This window comes from Cyprinodon tularosa, unplaced genomic scaffold (assembly GCF_016077235.1).
Source record: "Cyprinodon tularosa strain WSP-4 unplaced genomic scaffold, ASM1607723v1 ctg75, whole genome shotgun sequence".
In the NCBI taxonomy this organism is placed as follows: Eukaryota; Metazoa; Chordata; class Actinopteri; order Cyprinodontiformes; family Cyprinodontidae; genus Cyprinodon; species Cyprinodon tularosa.
In genome coordinates, this window is record NW_024039507.1 from 733,564 (window position 1) to 755,024 (window position 21,461).

The 21,461-nt window shown below is 37.0% G+C and overlaps 1 protein-coding gene across 2 annotated transcripts in view; it reads left to right on the forward strand.

The window, feature by feature from the left end:
- LOC119773190 (mitochondrial import inner membrane translocase subunit TIM16-like) overlaps nt 1–21,461 on the forward strand; it is a 146,436-nt gene that overhangs the window by 35,139 nt on the left and 89,836 nt on the right. For both annotated transcript variants that reach the window (XM_038270068.1, XM_038270070.1), the window contains exons 8-9: nt 15,751–15,834; nt 18,982–19,064. In XM_038270068.1, the coding sequence (XP_038125996.1) occupies nt 15,751–15,834; nt 18,982–19,064 (167 nt within the window). The remainder of the gene's footprint in view (nt 1–15,750; nt 15,835–18,981; nt 19,065–21,461) is intronic.

Here is a 21,461-nt window from a genome sequence, read left to right on the forward strand (position 1 = left end):
TGAGTTAATTCCTCTGGCAGTTTAGTATACGTGGTTTTGGAACTAATGCCCCTGCCGCACACTGCTTCACAGCTCAAGGAATGGTAACATTTCACGCATTATTACTGTTGCACAATATTTGAAGTTCAGCCAAGTAAAGCATTGAAACGGTCCATGATGTATCCCTCAAAATAACCATGAACCACCATTAAATGTTGTTTTGCAAATATCAGCAAGGATTTGAGAGTAGCCTCCTTTTAATCTCAGGCTACAGCAGTGGTGTAAAGATGTAACTTTTAAATGCATCTCTACTTTAGCACATCTGACTCAAATATTGGTTTAATAGCATAGCTCTGTAGAGCTTGATTGTATTATGGAAGGCAGTTGAGGCTAGGGCTGCCACTAACAATTACTTTGCAAATCTGTTAATCTGTCAATAATTTTTTGAATTAATCAATTAATAATCGAATAGCAAAAGGTTCCTAAAGAAGACTTTTAAAGAAATAAAATCAGGTGAAACTAAAACTTTTCCACTTGAGGGGTTCTGAATACAGCATATTGACAGACCATTTTTATTTAAAATGCTAATTTTTTACATACTTTTGTTTACATTTTTGTTGTAATTACTTCTCTAAGTGGGTTGCAATATCAGCTAAAGACACGTTTTAGAGTCTCTGCACTCTAGTTAACGATCAATCCATTACTAAATTAGTAAACGATTATTTCAGTAATTGTTTAATCATGGTTTATCCAATTAAATGTTTCAGCCCTAGTTGAGTCATTTTATTTAGGTTGATAGAGCAAGAGACTCATTTAAACTTTGCAAAAAACAAACCATGAGTTTCAGACCATAAAATCATTGTGCTGCGTCTGCATTGATGAAGATCCTCTTAGCTATCCTGAACTGATGATGCTCGGATCCTCTTTTTATTTAGTTGAGTTTTTGATCACTTTACCTCTTTGAAAAAAGCTATACTACCTGTATAACAATGTACATCAGCCTAAATGTGTACGTCTATCATATACACTGCTATACACTCACATAAAACAATTGTGCACAGAAAGCAGTGCTCTTATGCTGCTCAAAATGGGTGTGGACTTCATTTTCTATATTACCCACCTTATTTATTGACATTTAGAGACCAAAACAAGTCTTTTATTCATCAGCTTGCATTTTAACAACAGTTTGTTTTGCTCACCTTTTTTAGATAAGAGCAGTTATCATATTATGAATATAAAAAAACACAAATTATTATTCAAAGTTAAATACTGTGAAAACTTATTGGCAGTTGTGTGTATTATAGCAGTCTTAGTTTTAAATCACAATGCATGGATGACTTAAGTAGAATACAAGCTTAGACAACTTTTTCACACCAGGCCATTGCTGTTTGCCACCATTGCTGGGAATGGGACACAGGTGTGCATACCTGTTGAGACTGTTTATTTTTTTTTCTTAAACACCGAAGCAATGTTCTGTAACATCACACCTTTTAACACTGGGAACTGCTTTTCTTCTTTAATGGGCCTCACACATTTCTATTAAACACTCCCTTATTTCTTAACAAAAGCAAGCTTAGGTCATCTCTTTTCTAATTGAGCTTCTTAAGGCAGTGGGTTCAACTGGAATTTGTGGTTTCACGCTAGAGCTAAATAAACAATATACCCAAGTAAAGCTAGTGATCATTTGGGGAACACCAATAGCCTGTCATAACTGGAGATTATTTGTTTCAGAATAGGCAGCAGCGTCTGTTCAGGCATTTGTTAACATAGTCATGATGAGGTGATATATCAAGCTGTCAGAAATATACATGGATGCTGCAAATACAGTCAGCCTGGGGTCAATTTTTCTAGATTTAAAAATGTGTTATTCTTTTTAATGTACTTTTCTTTTCTCTTTGTTTGTCTTTCAATACATTGAACTTCAAAATTAATTATTTCTGAAAAAAGCAACTAAAGAAACTGTCAATGTGCACCAAAGAAATATCAGAAGAAGAAAGGTAAAACCACAAAATAGCTTCCATGATTTAGAGTGGTCAGAGGGGTTCATGGTTGCACATAAATGACACTTATGAAGGCTATATACCTCGCACACGTATGCCCTGCTCAGAGCTAATGTTTCTGTGCAAATCTGCAGGGGTACTTTGAAGATGTGAGGCCTTTGTGATGTGGTTTTAGAGATGGAGTAAAGTCAGCCAGCTGCATCCACTGTGGCTATAAGTGACAACAGGCACCAGAGGGCTTGGTCAGGCTGTGGAAATTTAGGTGCTTCATGATATATCCAACAGTATGGGCATGATTTGCTCCTGCTCTGTTGCTTAGCCCGCCTTCATAAGTCCCCACCCTCCTGGAGGCCCTTATCCACTTTTGAAGGGCAGGTCTGGCAGGCAGATTCTCATCACAGCGTCAGGAGTTCTTGTGGTTGTCAGCAGCATCATTCCTCCATCTGTCATTAGTGCCCATTCTGCCCCACAGATCCCTGCTTGCATTTTAAGTTCCAAGCCACTAAGTGCATCTCTAGAATATTCATTGCTGGAGCGTCAACCACAATAACCATCAAAAAACCAGGAGATCACCAAATGTGTATTTGAAATCTCCACTGGCTGCCTATTGCTTCTTTTGGATCTAAACACACATTCAGGGAATTCAATCAGCATGTTAATCATGTTAGTTCCTGGAACAGAGTATTTGTAAAATAGAAAAAAAAAGAAAAAGTTTTTTCTGCCACTCTTCAGCCTCTTATGCTTAGTAAACTTTTTGAGTTACTCAAAAAGTTTAACAGTTAGCTAAAGCAATATAAAACAAATCCTTAAAAATAAAATAAAAGTGAGTAAATATTTTACCATATTTCAAAAACTGTGCTTTAATTTAGTCAAAAGTATAGCAGAGAATTTTCGTGAATTTTCTAAAACACCCGCCCTCTCCACTTAAAAAAAAATAATGCACATGCACAACATGACATAATGGAAGACAGAAAATAATGCTGACCACAGATGAAGCAGACAATGCTCTTAAAAGATTTGTGAAAGACTTTTAAGAAGCTATTTTAATTTAGCCCTATAAGGACTGTTTTGTGGTCCTACCTCCAAGACAAAAACGGACCAGCTGAAGCCTTCTTTCATTCTGCTCTGCCACTCAGTCCGCCAGCAGGCTCCACTGATCTTCAGCTGTTTTTTCTGTCCATCTCCAGCAGTTAGCCTCTAGATGCAAAACTCATCCTGTTGCGTATCTTCCTGCTTAGTCTCCCTGGCGGTCTAGCGCAAAAGATGTCAGCCTCCTCAAATGCGAACCAATTTACTATGTGATTCTAAATAGCAATTACTAAGGCAAGGCAAACATAAAGATTTGAGTCTTTCAGTTCATAGGTGATAATGAATAACATACATATAGATATATTAAATTTATGTCACTAAATCCCTGTAATTATTACACACTGTACCTTCAATGGTTTGCTTGTCCTTATCTTTATGGTTTTATGAGAGCCCTATTACAAAAACCAATATTACAATTTTGCTCTTTTTTTCTTATCACAAATAAAAGATGTGGTTTATAAAATCTCATTGTGCCTCTCACCGTTCCATTGCCCAGTGTAATATTATACATTTCAGACTTGGTCATTCAGAGATTTAGCATTTGTTTAAACAAGATGATCCAACACAATGAAGATTCATTAAAAGCACAGAGCAGGCAGGTTATTTTAATGCTGATAAAATTTAAGAAATTAACAATAACTTTCTAATCATCTTCCAGTGCAAATAAGATTATGGATTATGTTAGCACACAGAATATGTCACATGAGGTTCCTTGTTATTTGCACAGTAACAAGGTTTACTTAATTCATTAAGTACAAATATTGGAATGGTGGTATGATGGTACTGCTTATGGCAAGCTGTTTTATCCATAAATTCTGCTTTAAAAATATTAGTCGTCCTTTTCAATCAAAATAACACCAGAAACCACCAATGCAATATTAGGTGCCTGGCTTCTTCTCAAATGCCACCCCATGTTAAAACTGTCACACCATATTAGTAACACTTAACATTTCATAGCATATATATTTATTTTTTAGCATTAGAGGCTATCTTCTAAACTTTAATTTTCAATTAACTCCAAATCTGTCAAAATCAAACGTTTTTAAACCTTATGTGTTTCTCGGTAAAAAATACAAACATTTAGAACTTATTTCAACTTTTTTTAAGGACACACGACTGTCAGGTAGTGTTTTGTTAGGATTTAGGTAATCTCTGCTAGACTTGTAACCGAAAAAAAGGGAGATCTTTGATATTTATTTAATGTATTATATTATTGAATTCCCTTCAGGGTTATTCCAGTATTTTTGAATTGAACTGAATCATGTCCAGTATTATATATTTTTTTAAATAAAACCCAGCTCTTTGAATAAATTTATATAATCTTAAATCACTATTTATTAATGTCTGATTTCCAACTTTACAAATAATGTTGCACAACAGTATCATCACACGACCTTCCTGAAACTAAATTTTACAATAAATAGTTTGCCAAAATCAGGCATTTTTTCTGCATGTTATGCTGTCATAACTAATGCAGAATAATGACTAATAGGAATGAGATCTGATTCAATTTTTATTTTAAACTTAAAGTTTAACCTCTAGCTTTGAAAGTAATGTAAACATAAAAGATTCATTAAATGTTTTGCTTTCCTTCTACTCCTCTGGAAACAAAAGCTCAAATTTTATGTGTATACAGAAAACTGGCCCTACTTCCATATGAACTTTAGTACAGCTAATGTTTTTCTATTCATCATATGGTTTTTGTGGTTGGATTTAAAGATTTTTTTTTTATCACATCAGGGACTTGTTAAAATAGAGTTTCCATTTAGAATCAAGCGAATACATAGATGTAAGCTATCCTGTGTCTGACAAGTTGTTGACCTGTATGGCTTCAAAATTTGTCACTCAGAGCTCATAAGTACTTTCTAAATTTTAAAGGAGTGAGGGGGGAAATATCTGAAACTTGATTGTTTTACCAGAAAACTACAAAGGTTACAGAGAATTTATGACTTATGATGTAGTTCTGTTTTTCCACATTAAGTAGCATTACAACCACAAATGTCAATGTACTTTACGGGAATTTTATTTGATTGCTCCCTTTACCATAATACTGCTAGAAATAAACAATCATCTGTCTTGAGAAGTACCCTAATTTAAAAACATAGTCTACCAGTAGGTAAAAGGCCATAAGTAGTCAGATTTGGAGTTTGCTACCTGCCATGTAAAATGCCGTTCTTTATGAGGAACAATGGTATTGGCAGTATGATGCTGTGGGAATGCATTCCTTTAGTAGAGCCAGGGAAGCTGGTCTGGTCTGGAGGAAAAACATGTTGGGATGCAGAAGATCTGATACTGAGGTCAGGGTTCACCTTCTGGTTAGCCAACAACATTAAACACAATTGCAGATTGAATAAAGTTTTAGTCAGTTGTTTGAAAGGCCTAGTCAAAGTTCACACTTATTAATAATCTGTACAGGGACGTTTAAAGACACTCTTCCCTATAACCCACCAATTTTAAACTATTTTGCCCAAAATACATTGGTTGAGTCTTGACAGCTGGTGGCGTATGTACCTTAAATGACTTAATAGAAATGGGTTTAGAAGATGCAGCTAAGATTGGAAAAACATATGTAATATAAATATAGTAAAAACCTAAGACTGATGCATCTAGTCTGTGCCATTCTCTTCATAATAGATTTTCCAATTGCTTAAGTGCTGTATACTTAAATGTAAGAATAGAAGGACTGGAATGGAACAGCATCCAAAAAGCTAAGAAATGATGGACAGAAAAGGCTTCTGGATATCCCATTCACCCTGGAAACCATAAATACCTTTGGAACAGTCCAGGCTGTGGACCATTTTTCTCAGGATCTGCAGGTTTGGCTTGCTGTCTGCTGACTAGACCAGGCTTCAAAACTGCACTCACTTTCCTTCTGGCTCACATGTCAGCCACATTTTACTTCACATGAGTTTTCATCTGCTGACACCAAGGAAATGAGAGGAGGGAATGAGTGACTCTTGGGAAGCAAAGAAACAAAGTTGACATAAAGCCGTTCAAACTGCTCTTTTCTGTATTTTTAGCAAATTAGTCTTTTCATGTAATAATGCTACTGCGTTTTAAATGTCAGCTATTAGCAAAGATCATTCTAGTTTCTAAATTAAAATGAAAAATGTCTATATTTCATATCAGAGAGCCAAACTTTTATATTATATCAATTCATTACGTGTAGAGTGAAATATCGAAACCTTTATTTCCTATATATGTAATGATTATTTGAAGAATAATCGAAAGCCCAAATTTAGTGTGTCAGAATATTAGAATGATTCTGTTAATTACAGGAAACTTAAACTACACAGCTAAATAAATAAGATAATCTATGTAGTAATTTGAGGAGGAAGATCAGAGACAGTAAACCCAACAGTGCAGACGACCTGAGGGCCACTGTCAAAGAAACCTGGGCAGCTGAACCACGGGCTGATCATCTCCATGCAATGCTGCGTTGATACAGTAATTCATGCTGAAGGAGGCAAATCAAGTTTTAAATGCATAGAAATTAACAGATCTTTCAGAAAGAAAATAAATTCTAGTTAAAATGGCCTTTTAATGTATTTTAGGTGGTATTTTAATTTTCTAAGATTGAGCTTTGGGTAAGGTTAACATATTTTACTCTATCTGAATCTGTATGACATTAATGTTTTTTAAATAATTGACCAAATTTGATGTTTTTCATTATATATATTTTTTTCATGTCAATTGATCTTATCTTTTAATGTAGTTTTATTTATTTATTAGTAAAATACTTTTTTCTTCAGTTCATTTTGGTGCTTGACTGCATCCTAAGGGTTTATTTCATAATTTGTAATATGTGTAACCTTAAGTTTTGATGCTAAATTCATCTTCACCTTTTATTTTAGTAAAAAAAAAAAAACAATCCTTCAGATTTCCCACATTATATGTCCTTCTAACTATTCCTCCCTGTCTAGCTCTTATCCTCTTGCACATTTATTTTCGTATGCGAGAAGCTGGGAAGCATAGGAAGAAATAATGAAAATAACAGTTTGTGGCTTCTGGACATTCTGGAGAAATGAACAAAGTATTATATGGTTCCAATTAGGAGAGGGAAAAAATAGCAATAGGGACAGAGGAAATGAAAGCATATAGTGGCTGGTTTGGTTTTCATCTTCAAGCCCCTATCTCTGTCCTATTTCTAGAAGCTTCTATAGAGCTATACTTGACTCTCGATGGAGCCCATTCTAAATTAAAACACAGCAAAAATGGCCCATGATGGCAAACTGAGTAGAAGAAAACCTTCTAATTAGTAAAAGACTAATTAATAGATTAAAACACTGAGATCTGGTTGGTGTGCTGGTGATTACAATGGCAAGGAAATGGCAATTGACTGAAAATGGTTTAACAAAATTTGCTCAACATCAATAAAGACTTAAGAGAATCTCAGTGAAAATGAGAAACAGGTTAGATAAAAATAAAACAAGCTGCTGCAAAAGCAGCTGTGTGATGTAGTGCTGTGCTGTGCAGGCAATGTTGCTGACATAAAGAAGTTTAATTTGAAAACATGCCCTAAAGTATTTATAACACTCTGCGATTTTAGGCTATTAGATGCTCCGTACTTTATTTTTTCCTGCAGTATAAAATGAAACAGTGGTTAAGATGGGGAACATGACTGACACTTCACCCTGAATGCAGGCCCTCAGCACAGCAGTCAAGATGGGGTTGCAGAAATAATCATTTCTTCTGCACCTTCACACCATTCGAAAAACTCCACGGCCCATCTGAGCTGATCTACAGAAGAGAAAGGAAAAAACTAAAAGAGAGTCGTTGGAGAGATGGTTTGTGATCGCTCCCATATGTGTACACTGACACCTGATATTCGTCCTGATGGTTGAATCAACATTCTTGCCTAGTGACACAGATGTGCACACCGTCTGTTACAGTTCAGAAGTTAAATAGCTGAGGGGGGAAAACTACAGAAGGAGATGGAGTGATACTCGTTTGTTTATATTGAGAGAGGATATTTAATAGGCTCATAAAACTGTAATTGGTCAGACTGCTGACTGGCACTTTGCTGGATCTGCATCCCAGCTTGCAAAGTGCATAACCTTCATGTGAACCCATTCTAGTGTCATATGAGGTGGATTTTCATTGTCTTATCTGCCAATGCCTTCATCCTGGCTGGAATTACTTTCCTCTCCTTTATCATTTCATAAATGGAGAAAAGAAATGGCTACGTCTCTGATGCTGACACCAGTGTTGGTAATATTTATTCTCAAGATGTGATGTGATTTCCTCTACTTCCTTTATCTGACATTTAAGCAGGTGTAGCTCTTTCTTTTCGCCTCCTACTTTTGTCCTGTTTCTGTTTTTCAAATCAAGCTGGATCCTTGGTTTTTGCTACAGAGGGGGGAAAAAATCTCAGACTTTAAGTCCTTCACACCGTTCTTTCCTCTTTTTCGCTGTATTGTCAGTTTTGTTGAATTCTTTAAGTTGCATTTGCCTTTAAAAAAATGCACTTAGGTCAGTGTCTTTTCAGTAATATACATATACCACTGCAGCTGAGGAAAACAGATTTGCTCACACACACTTACAAAGTCCAGATGTTGTGTCCTCTGGCTGCCCTTGAGCCACTGTAGTAGTAGCAGCTGCAGCTCGCTTGCGGTTCCTTAGCCTAAAACTTTGCTTTTACAAGGAGAAGGTGAGCAAAAGCCTAAAGCAAATCCGAAACCCTTCTCCTTGGCTGCAGCTGCCAAGTCCTGGAGACATCTTAACCCGACAGCTCAAGGCAGCTCGTGTCCCAGGATATGGGTGTGATGTTGTTGGGGTGATTTCCAGAACATTATGTCAGCTGAGAGACTTGATGCCAGATTATTAGCCTTGTATGGACTCTCTTGGAGCAGGAAGCACAGTAAAGCCTTCAAAATATGAAAAGTTTTCTTTACTTAAAAAGTTCTATTGTTGTTTTTCTCTTACAAAAAAGTTTAGACCATAACAATAAAGAGAGGTTTTCATTAAAATTGTATTACTGTAGTGGTAGCTTTGATGCAGGAGAAAATTAGATTTGTTTGAGTTGTTTTTCTTAAGTTAATTTCTTGTGTCCTTGCTTTTGCCAAACCTTTGATGATATCAAGAAAAGGATTTCAACACCAGCATTCTTCTTTTGCATACAAGTCCAAGAAATTCCAAATATTACTAATGTCCTGGATCACCATAAAGTGTAGCACCATTTCTTTAAGGTTGCCTGCAGAGTAATTGCTCTGACTTAATCCTGTTACTTTGCTGCCAGTTGTGTCAAACGGGGATTTGTATTTTTGGGTAGAAGTTGCAGCTGGTTGGAGTGTATACCAACATAAAACTGGGCATGAGTTGATGTACAGTACACTGTGGTCTGGTGAACTGTCCGAACCAATTGTCCATGCGAGCAGTAACACTCGCTGCCAGTTTAAAACCATGAATCGACCAAACAAGCAATACTTATGTAGGAGGCTAAAACACTTTCATATGTGCAGGGTTAATATACAACTTCCACAGAGGAGAACTGGACCATTACCTTTTGGCTATGACCCCTGTCCAAGCACAGTGCCCCAAAAATTGGACTGTAAATATGGCAAATACTAAACCTGCTCAGCCTTAGCCTAAGCATATTAACTCTATGTTTTGCAGTATTGTTGCACAAAGCTCCAAGGGTAATAGTGCACTTGGATTTATCCTTCTAAAGTATGGTGCTTATTAATTAATTAGGTTGTCATCATGATGTTCTCACAGGAAATGCTGTCATCTTGTGATATATATTGCACTGCCTCTCAGCTATGTGTCAGCAAGGCTGAATATGGCAAAAAAAAATGATGATGGTGAATTTATTCTCCTAAATTGTGCATATTATTTAAACACAAGTGGAGGCTCCAGCCAAGAGTATGAATCACGCTCCACATTTGGCTCTTAAAAGACGCTCTGTATTACAGACACAGAGCAGTTTAAAGTAGTCTGATCTCAACTTGTTCCTAGTTTGGTCCGAATGCCAGAGAATTGTCTTGCCCTTGGAAGGTAATCAGCCAATTCTATTGGTGATGAATTGCTCAGTGGCAATGGATTCAGTCTGTTTATACCACTCCAGCTTTAGTCTTTCTGATCTATTGCTTTATTAGGACTGGGTTTACGCTGGTCTTCTACTGCTTACCGCTATTATTTTTCCACCCACTGTCAAGCATGGATTTATCAAGACATCCCTGAGTTCTGTTACCTGCATGATACAAACTAGTGGACTGCATACCAATAAAAGGTCTTCACTCATTACTGTGGTGTTTATTCTATCCAAGACTTATTATCAACTGTGTCAGGGCTTTAGTCATGTTACTTCAGAATTGTTTTGAAAAGTCAGCCCTGCAGAATATTTTGCGAATCCTCTCAGAGGATAAAGCTTTTAAGGAGCGCACCAAGAGCAATAAAACATCTGTTCAACATACAGACAATGTCAGTCAAAAGTCTGGTATGTACAGAGACGAATCATCCCCTAGAGAGGTGCAGACATTGATGTGTGCATTTGATGTTGCTGCACAGACATATAGAGTGCTATCGAGTTCCTTGATAACTGAGAACTATACATTTAGTTTAAGCCAACAGTGTTACACCCTATGTTCAAATGGCTACAGATGTTTTATACCTGCACAGGTGCTTTACATACAGAGGACGCTTCAAACATTATTGGAATTGCAATCACCCACATATGAAAATATAGGGTTTGTGATCAAAAAAGTTCTGATCTTCCATTTATAGAACATTTTTTGTTTTAAAAGACCAATTTGGATGTTCAACCTTAAACAGTATGATCTAATTGTAAAAGGTTGTAACACTACCCCTAAAGATAAAGTAAAATAAGATTTAAAGACTCAAAGCTATAGTGGAGGATGTTTTTTTGTGAATGGGTCATCAAAATGAGTGGTCCTCCTAATTGTCAATCATTCTGGTGATATGTTTACATAGGGCCGTCCTATTCTGCTCATCCCCATTTTCACTAACCGGTGGTGAGTCTGACATTGTGGAAAAATTGCAAATCTTCTTTTGGAAAGTAAGCTCGCATGAGTGATGCAAAAAGAGCGTGCACGGGGAGAAATGGGCTCGTGCATGCTCTCACACGTGTTTAATAGACGTTCCCTCTCGGAAGCGGGTACAGGGTGGAGAGGGCGGGTCTTCTCAAAAACTGGGGAAAATCTTCCTCTTAACCTTGAAGGCTTTAATCACACAATAGGTAAATAGTATCGGATATTTTTACCTGCATGCAATCCATGTTATCATTGTATTCTCAGCATTCTGAATGATCCAATTCTGATATTTTTGCATACAAAAACTCTAGAATTGTGCCATTTAACTGCATTTTTAACCACCTGCAGTCTAAATCCTCATGTCACATTTCATCCAACTCTTACATCACTGCACTTATTCTGACACACATGCACCCAGATGTCCTTATAGAACTGGCACTCATCCAGAAAACACTATTGTGAACATCTTTGCTCGGCATTTTCTTACCCATTTTACTACTTGTTGGGTTATGATGTGCTTGTGATATTTCCGGCTCCCACTGCTCAACAACTAAGTAATAACACAAAGACGCCAGCATCCTTTCCTTCGTCTGTAAACAGTGTGCTGCCCTGTGTTGTCCACATACTCCTTCTGTGGATGTGGGTCACTTTGAGGTCATAAATAATTCGGATTGATCTCTTTCAGTTGCAATTAACTATAGAAAAAACACAAACTGATTTCAGCAAAAAGTTGTGATTGAGCATCAAGACTTACTGTAATATGCATATGGTATAGCTCAGTTTGTTCAGGTTTTTTACTTGGCTCATTTTTTTCTTATTTATTTTCTATTCTTCTGATAAATTCTATTTAAAAAACAGAGTAAACTGGTGAGTAATTGTTGCTCTAGATCCTGGCCTTTTGAGTCAAACAAAACTGAATATCTAATTGACAAAACCTGGGAAGTTTAATTTCAAACTTTGTCTCTCTCTTTTTTTTTTTTTATTAAAAGAAAAAAGGCTTTTCTCTGTCCTTCATGACTTCAGTTATAGAAAAAAAAAACGTATCGGTGGCCATATCTTCACTTTTTAATTTCCTCTTAAGCAAATCGTGTGAGCAGCTTTTTTAAAAATCTGAAATAAAGGGAAAACAAGTCAGACTGAGGCTGCAAAAGTACAAAGCGTTCCCTTTTTTCCTGGAATTTAGATGCGGAGAATAAATATCATATAGATGTGTATGTACAGAGCAAATGCCAGGATCCATTTTTCTTAAAAAGAAGTCTGGCTTAGAATCCAAAACTTCCACTATGAACAAATATATACTTTTATTCTGGTTTATGTAATTTTCACATCAACATTAAAAAAAAAACACTAAAGCTTCCAAGTTATTTCTGTAGCTATTTATTTGTAGCTAAAGCCATTTCTACACAGACTCCATACAAATAACACGTTTTAGCAGGATTTTACATAAGAAAATTATACGTGTTGAAAACGGAAACCTTTTTAAATCTCATGTAATCTTATCACCATAAAGAAGTTTAAGCAAGGGCCAATGCTTGGATAGGATACTCAGAAGTAGGACACTCAGTCACAAGAAGCCTGCAGATTACCCAACTTCCATGAAAAGTTCTGGTAACACAAAGCCATATCCTGTTCATTTAGTATATTTTGATGTTTTAAATCTATTCATACAAATTAACAAACCTAAATCTGACCCGTATTAAAAAAAGAACGGTTTCTATGTGTGTGTATTTAAAATTTACAGCCCACTAATGTCTTCTCACTTTAGCAGTTTCAAAAAGACTCCTCTGTTAACAGAAGTGGTAATGTGCTTAGTCCCTCATCTTAAGAGTCTTTTTAGGTCCTCATTTTCTGAAAAAAAGATAACATACTATTATATCACCCTGTTGAGAAGGGAGTCAACTTGGCAAATTCCTTTGCACAGAAATAAATAAAACAAGCAGAAGTTCCTCTAGCAAAAGTGAAAGCCTCTTTTTTTCCCCCCATTTTTCTTCAACCTCAAAAGCTGCTGTGCCTGGAAACAACTATCAGAGTGTCTCATTCATTGTCCATATGTATGTAAATGAGCATCACCTGGGGACCATTTTGGAGCAGTGGAGCTCTTATTTGATGCAATGTTGAAGTAACCACATCCTCTGTACTTTCCTCTCAGCATTTGCTCCCAAAACCTCCAGTCTGGGAGTGAGAGGAGAGCAGAAAAGAGTGAGGAGTTATTATTAACAGGAAGGGCATGTTGGTTCCTCCCTACACAGATGTGCAGAACTTCTGTCAAACAGGGTTTAATCTCTCTGTGTTCATGTCAGCTCCAGCTGCAGATCCAACAGGTCCATGTAACCCTTTAACCCACTTTACAGTGCCTTCCAGTAGTTTTCATACCCTTTGAACTTTTACACGTTTCGGATTGTTACAAGCGCAAATTGCTAAGTGTTTTATTAGGATTGTGTGTGAGAAATAAACACAGAGTAGAGTAAAGCATGGTGGGGAAAAAAAGATGCAGAGTTTAAAATGCTTTGCAAAAAAAAAAAAAAATTGTCCGTACTGCAAAAATTATATTTGCCCTTATTTTAGACAAGATTTATCATGTATTTATACAGAAGATCTTTGGTACTGCCCTTTTGATTTAACACATATTTTTAAACCAATACAAAGTTGTTCTGTCGACAAACAGAACATGTCTAATCTAATAAAAGTGCAGAAGCTTTAAAAGCAATATGAAAACAAAACAATGCATTATGACTTCCAGCGAATACCAAAATCTGCTATTTTAAAATAATATCCCAGGGTTTCTGTGGGTTATTAAAAGTCATTAAATTATTATTTTTTTAAATGAAGGCCTTAATTGGCATTAAAATTAATTAAATTTGATAATCGTGGCATTAAAATGCTTCGGAAAAGAAGCTTGAGGCAGAGAAAAGGCTAGAGAATGGGGAAAATGCAAATTTGAACCAAAGTGGCTGGAAAACGAGGAAGTTGGGACATGGCAGCAGCCTGTCCATCGTGAAGATGGTGAAGGATTTTGCCGTGTGTCTGTATATATATATGTATATATATATGTATATATATATATATATATATATATATATATATATATATATATACATGGGTATGTATATATACATGGGTATTTGTTGATGGCATTAAGATTATTTCTAAGAGCATTAAAAGAGCATTAAAAAGCATTAAATAAGAGTTAATCATTCATGTATAAACCCTGTCTCCATCATTCAGGTGTTTCTCTAACAGGTTTACTTTTTCAGTTACAACTCAGCACTGATTAGCTGTATATCAACATTATTTATAAGTAATTACTAACTTTTTTGGTCCGTTTATTGACAATAATGTCTTTTCTGAAAATAACAAAACAACAAACCTGGCAATTTTTCAGTGGCTTTATTTTTGTGTAACATTTTAATATTAAATGTTGAACAAATTGATAAAAAAATGTTGGAAAAAGTGAGAAAATCAGTCGTTGTTTGCTGCTGGATAAAATAAGAAAAAACATATATAAATTTTTTTGTTTCTCTTAAATGAAACCTTGTGAAAGTGGACCAAAGTTTGACTTTATAGCTGTGATTTGCACTGAACACTGATGTTTATGTGCCGTTGCACCCGTACTGGCCTGCTAATGTAGATGTGTGTCCTGGTTTGTTTTGCACTACTTTGCGTTGGTGTAGAAAACCCTAATAAAACATATTGAGGTTTGTTGTTGCAATATGACAAAAATGTTTAGTCGTTACAAATACTTCTGTGAGGCGCTGTGTATTCAGGAGTGCAACACGGGATCTTAAATTCTGCTGTTTTTATAGTTTTGTTGTCTGCGGTCAGTCATTGGTAACAAGAGAATGAGTGTGCACAGACCAAGAACAGGTTTAGACTTACAGAAAGAAGGCTTTGTCTTCTTGCCATGGTGGAGACTTTCAGGATTGTTTGTTTGAGGTATTGTGGCTATAAAAAGAAAACAACAATTTTGAGAGATGGGGTGAGATTAGAGGCTAACAGCTTCTGTTCGGTGGAAAAATGTGCCACTATCTAGTGGGAAAGCCCAGTGTAAGTATGCATCTAATGCACAATTACCAGCTGCTGTAATGTGCAGAAGATTAGAGGGTCTAAAGTGAGATTGTGTTGCATTAAAAGCAACAGCTTTTATGGAATATATACTTGAATACTTGATGGACAAGATTAATGGAATCCTAAATCTTTATGCTCCTCTTTTGTGCTCAGTTACACCACAGATTTGCTTATTGCAGGTTCTGAAGCTATATGGAGCACAATACCTGCTAAATCCCCCACAATCGCACAACCTCTTCAGCTTGAGCGTGTTGTCTTTGCAAACATTCCTCTCATTTCAACACTCCTAGTTGTTTCTGCTTATTACCTCTGTGTCATCTGTCCCCGAAGACCACCTATTAAGCAGTGTTTTGACATACAGTCACCATAGAAACCAAGCAAATGAAGTCATAGCAGCACAAGTGCACACTTTTTGTTAATCTTTGCTACATGTAAACTTTTCTTTCACATCATCAGCAACTGGTTTTTCTTTTACTGGAAAGGTGCTGATTGTGAAACCGCTGCGATATTCTTCTTTGAAGTCAAACTACTCTTAATGATTATGAAAAGTTTGACTTTGAACTTGTATTTTCTGTATTTATGAATTCAACCATGTTAAGATGTCTGTTTTTATTATTTGCTTTCAGAGTGCTAAGAGCCTTCAGAGCAACAAGGATTCCCGCATCCTGTGGGCCAAAGACGAACTTTTACTGACCACAGGATTCGATACGGTGAGCTTTCACTACTTGCTTTTATTGTTTGTCTTCTTTTAAGGGTATCAGCACAACATAGAGACTCAGCTGGCTATGTTCCACTGAAATAATTAATGTTTTTATTTAAGAGTAAAGGAAAAATATGTTTGAAATTATTATTATTATCTAGGTACCACAAAAAAAAACATTTTTTTTAATATGGCTCTGTCAGAACGTCCACCCTAACCCCTAGTTCCCTTAATCACTATATAGAGCGGGGACTATACAGTGGACTTTATAGTGAACTCAGTTAACTGACCATTAGAAGAGATTATCACTACTTTTCGCTCCCCTTTGGTCACATAACTCCGCCTCCCGCTTGGTGCCTGCACAATTTTTGTTATTTGTGGTGACAGCGGACCACTGTGACAACAAATCCCATGATGCTTTGCGAGGAGAGCTCTTGCAAAGCATTCTGGGATATATCTGATCGTCTAGTGTCCATAGATGATCTCTACTTTTCTAGGTGCATTGTGGGTAATTTCGAGTCCACTACTTTTTGATCCACTACACGTTCATAGTGCTCCATATAGTGATTAGGGCGGACGTTTGGACACAGACTATGGCTACGTTCACACTGCAGCCTGAAGTGACCCAAATCCGATTTTTTTGCCCATATGAGACCTGGATCTGATTTTTTCCAATCCGACCCAGGTCACTTGGCTAAGTGGTCCTGAATCCGATACAAATCTGATCTTTTCAAATGTGACCTGTGTCTGAACAGCCAGGTCAGATTCATCCAACCTGAACGTCATTAATACCCGAAAAAAGGTACTATTCTGCATCTTACTAGGCAGAAGCGGAAAAAAAAACAACAACCATGGCAGATGATGATACAGAGAGCAGTATTTATGTTTAACTATATTGAAAATATTGAGTTTTTGTGGTTGTAAAAGACCGCGATGGTAGGCGTTCCAGCACTACCATCCACTTTTACTTTCGGAAACATAGAGCACGCTGGCCTATAATGTCATTGCGTCCTCTACTGCACATGCAGGACACTTGCGTTGTATGACTGCAGTTCACACAGGAGATCACATACAAGTCGCATATATTTGGAAATGTGAATGGCAACGCAAAAAAAAAATCGGATTTCACAAAAAAATCAGAATTGAGCATCAAGGCCTGCAGTGTAAACATAGCCTATATCTTGTTTTCACAAACATGTTAAGCTATTAAAAATCAAAAATGGTATTTCTATAGACTTGGAATTTTATATAAAATCAACAGAGAATTATTTTACCTCAGAGATGTTATTTTATGGTCATATGAAGATCACTGTAATAATATAATTTACACATATTGTGAAGTGTAGAGAAAAACATTTTTTGTATTTGTTTATTATCACTAATCAAATCTCTCCAGTATAAATGCACATTAAACAAAGTGCAGCACCCAGACTGGACGTTGCTCATTGGTCAGTTGTCTTGTAAAAATGTGTCAGTGATTATTGAGGTAGCCATGTCACCTGCTGGTCTCCGTCCTCTGCTCTTATTAAGTCTAGCATCAGGCTCTCTATCAGCAAATATTAGCACTTACTGAGTGTCACTGCTGACAAACTTTATAGAGATGCTGTAGTCTAGCAATATCTAGAAATAAGTCTAGCAAGACTTCTGACCTTGTGGTTCTTTGAACATGGTGTTGATTTTTTTGATTAAATTGAGAAAACTCTCATTAGAATTTCTTAATCATTTTAATTACCAGGTTAATTTGGTTTATTTATTCACACTTGGCCCTTTTTACCTTTTGCTCATTGTTATTTAAGGAAAGCCACACCCTCAAAAGCATGAGCCCAGAAGAGCAGCATATTTTCTATAAGGGATAAGGAAGATCTCATCATTCATTTATTTATTCAGATTTGCAAGTTACCTACAGACCAGGCTCTGTTATGATGAATTGTTGTAGAATCCCGGTGAATTTCCTTACTTTTCTACATTTTTATTTAACCTCAGCCCATGATATACAATTCCTTATCTGCTTGGTGCAGAAGCTGGCAGAACCTTTTATTGCATTACAATCACTCTTCTGTGTGTCCAGTGGGATTTTTATGTCACAGATCAAATTATGCACGCATGTACAGTAAACTGGAAGAAAATTATGGCTTTTAATTTTTTATTTCTTTTTTTAACCATTAAAGTTATAAAAGCATTGCATGCTATTGAATCTAGCCCTCTGAGCCAAAACTTTATACAATCACCGATTAAGGCAGTTAAAGTCGTTGGCACTCTGCCTAAACCAGATTTGGACATTACTGACTGACATTTTAGCTCATTCTTTAAATAGCAATATTCAACTCTTAGCCCAGACACTGAAGATGGATTTAGGTCTGGCCTTTAATTGGCCCATTCTAGGAAAAAAGAAAATAAAATGCTTTGAACGAAGCCAATCCACTGCAGCTCTGGTTGTATAGTTAAAGCTGTCCTCCTGGAGGGTGAAACTTCTTCTGTCTCACATCTTTTGACCAGCTTCTCCTTTTCTAAAAAATAAAACCTCCCAAAACAATAATGCTGCCACTTGCTGTCACCTTGTAGATGGTAGTTCCAGGACCATGAGACATATTGGCTTTCCTCTATAATGTAATATTGGTCAGATAGTTAAAGTTTGGCTTCCTCTGTCATGAGCCAAATGTTCCCTGTGTTTCAAGCTAAATGATGAACTTTTTATTCTAAGAATTCATAAACAACATAACTTGTAGTTTCTCTGTTGAAAGTCTATCCCTTCTCTGTTAGATTTCTACAGTGTCTGCAGAGTTAACAAGAACACTGACTCTCCTACTGTGACGACAGCTCTCCTAGTCTGACCTCATTAATTTGTCATTATGACAGAGTGTTGACTGATTTGTCCTGGCATAAAGTGAATCATATTGAACATCCACTGTTTTACATATTCTATTCTAAGAAATCTTTTCCTAGTAATACTTGATAATGAATCGAAACCCTCTTTAACTATAATTTCAGATAAATTAGTTTCATCAAATCAAAAATGAGTGCATGTCTTAATAGAGATAAAGATTTTTGCCTTTCCACTTACTCCGATGGTATTTCATTATTAACAAGCATTGTATACATGTTCTGTAAAGTACAGTGTTTACAGTCGATTTATTTATTTTTTGGGGGGGGTGTGCAGATGCGAAACCGTGAGGTGAGACTTTGGGATAGCCGGAAGCTTTCCTCTTCAATCAGCTCGCTGTCGTTTGGCACCTCCAGTGGGTGAGTATCTTATCAGCAATATCCCCCTACAGCAGACGTGCACTGTCAAAAGGCGGACCTAATTGCCCTTTAATGCTTATTTGTCAGCGAGAACATGTGTTGCTGCACAAAGTGTGTCTCTGTGAACCATACAGACAGGATGTGTGTGTGGAATGTGGATACTTGAGTAGTATGCATGTGTATAAAATGCTATATGGTGGACCTTTACTCTGATATGATGCCGTGGTGACCTCCTAGAGTTATGACACCATCTTTCTACATTCTTGCCATTTCCTGGGTCTGGTTGAGCACACACTGACTCCTGTCATGTCTCAGTAAAGGGAACTGTGTGTTTGTGTGTGTGTGTGTATACAGCAGAGGGTCAGGAAACAGCAGCAGACTCCTAGACACTTCTCCCCTTTGTCATTTCTCCAGTCGCAAGGTTTATTTTTCCTCACGCGGCTGCCGAGGTCTGGAGGGTAGCAGGAGCGTGGCTGTGTTCCAGAGAAAGACACAGGGTCTGGGTGGAGAGGAGTCCTTTGTCAGTTCCAGTTCAAGCATTTAGTTCTGTTATAAACAGATTTGTGAGCCAAGTTTCTCCAAACTGCAGTTGACCAGATTTTTATCAGGTCTCGGAGCGTGCTGCGGTGGATTAAAGCGATTTGTGACAGCTATTACGGCCGTAAAAGAATTTGTAAATAAGCAGCACAAAGCGAACTTGTTGGCACCACTGGGAACATCTCAATCACATAATCTCAAACAAATTAGGACTAATTTTGGTTTCCTAGGTCCTTCCCTTATGCTTCTTCTCTTCAGCCCAGCTGACAGGTTTTCTGCTGGATTAGGGTCTCAGGGCTGAGTTGATCTGTCTAAAGAAGGTTGATTCTATCACATAATTCTTATCTCATTTGTTTTCTGCTTAAAACGCTCATCTTCACTTCCATCTGAATAAGTTCTGTTAGAGTTTAGTATTGTTTGTCTTTGAGGGTTGGACAGAAAAGCTTTTTTTCAGCACAAAGTCTGATTAACTTCCCGGTGTTGCTGGTCTATCAGCTGCTTTCACTGATGGAATTGCAACACGTTTGAGGACTAAATACTTTGGGAATCCACTTTGGTACTGGTCAAGGTTCTCAAAGCGGGTGAAAGTAAAGGTCACAAAGGTTCATTCATTCAATTCAATTCAGTTTATTTATATAGTGCCAATTCACAACACGTCATCTCAAGGCACTTTACAGTTCACCAGATCATACAGTCATATTGATTCAAAGTTTTCTATCTAAGGACACTAAGCATGCTTGTAGCGACAGTGGAGAGGAAAAACTCCCTTTTAACAGGAAGAAACCTCCAGCAGAACCAGGCTTAGTGTGAGCGGCCATCTGCTGAGGCCGACTGGGGTTTAAGGAGACAGAAGCAGAGATACAAAAAGCAACTGTAAAAGGCGGCCCCGTCCAGGAAACACACAACATGGCAGACGAGCTCCAAGCAAACTCCCATGTCAGAGGATGAAGAGAGCCTTTGTGTTGGTTTGGAGCTCCTATATACAAACTATATGAATGTTTCCCACCTTAGGTAGTTTAAAAGTTGCTTTTATTATCAGATCCTCTGGGTGTTTTTAACTCTGCCAGGCTGTCCAAGGTTGGGGTAATACAAGAGGCTGGGGGGATTTCTGACAATGAGTCATGATGAGGTATGAGATAAAAACGACTTCTTTAAGGGCAGAATGACCAAAAGAAACATTGATATGTAGTTTTTTTTAATCCCAAAATATTTTTGAAAGTTTAAAAACCTAATGAAGTTTATTTTGCATAATACAGGACATTTAAAAGTTAAGAAATGCTAAAATTACCCAGTTTTGATAGTTATTGCAATAAAGCATGAATTGGTTTTGCAGCTTTTTACAGATTTTCCTTTATTACCTGCCACATTTAATAGCTATAACACTCCACAATCCCCAAGAAAACATAGCTTTATAAATGCAATTAAGCATGTTTAAACTGTTTTATTAGCCTGAGCCTATTTTATTACATATCTAATCCTTGAGGCATCATGTCCTTGCCACTCATCTCACTTTTCCTCCACTTCCTCTTTGGTTTGTCTGAGTCGAACCATTGCCCCTTGCGTACCCTTCTGCAACCGTCACATTCCTTTGCAGCTGTCACACGTTTCATGAAAAGAGATTATATTTTATGCCACGCATCAGGCCAGTGCTGCTTGTTTCCAAAATATTCCTGTTGGGATTCATACCATATGTCCGGGGAAAATATTCCTCTGGTTTGTCCCCTAAAGCCACAGAGAAAAGTGTTAATTAGCTAATTTTACTGGTGATTTCGTCTGTGGTGTCTCTGCTTAGAGACGGAGGAATGTCGAAGTTTACCAAGAAATACTAAGAAGCTGCTCTTTTGTTTGGGGGAAACGGTT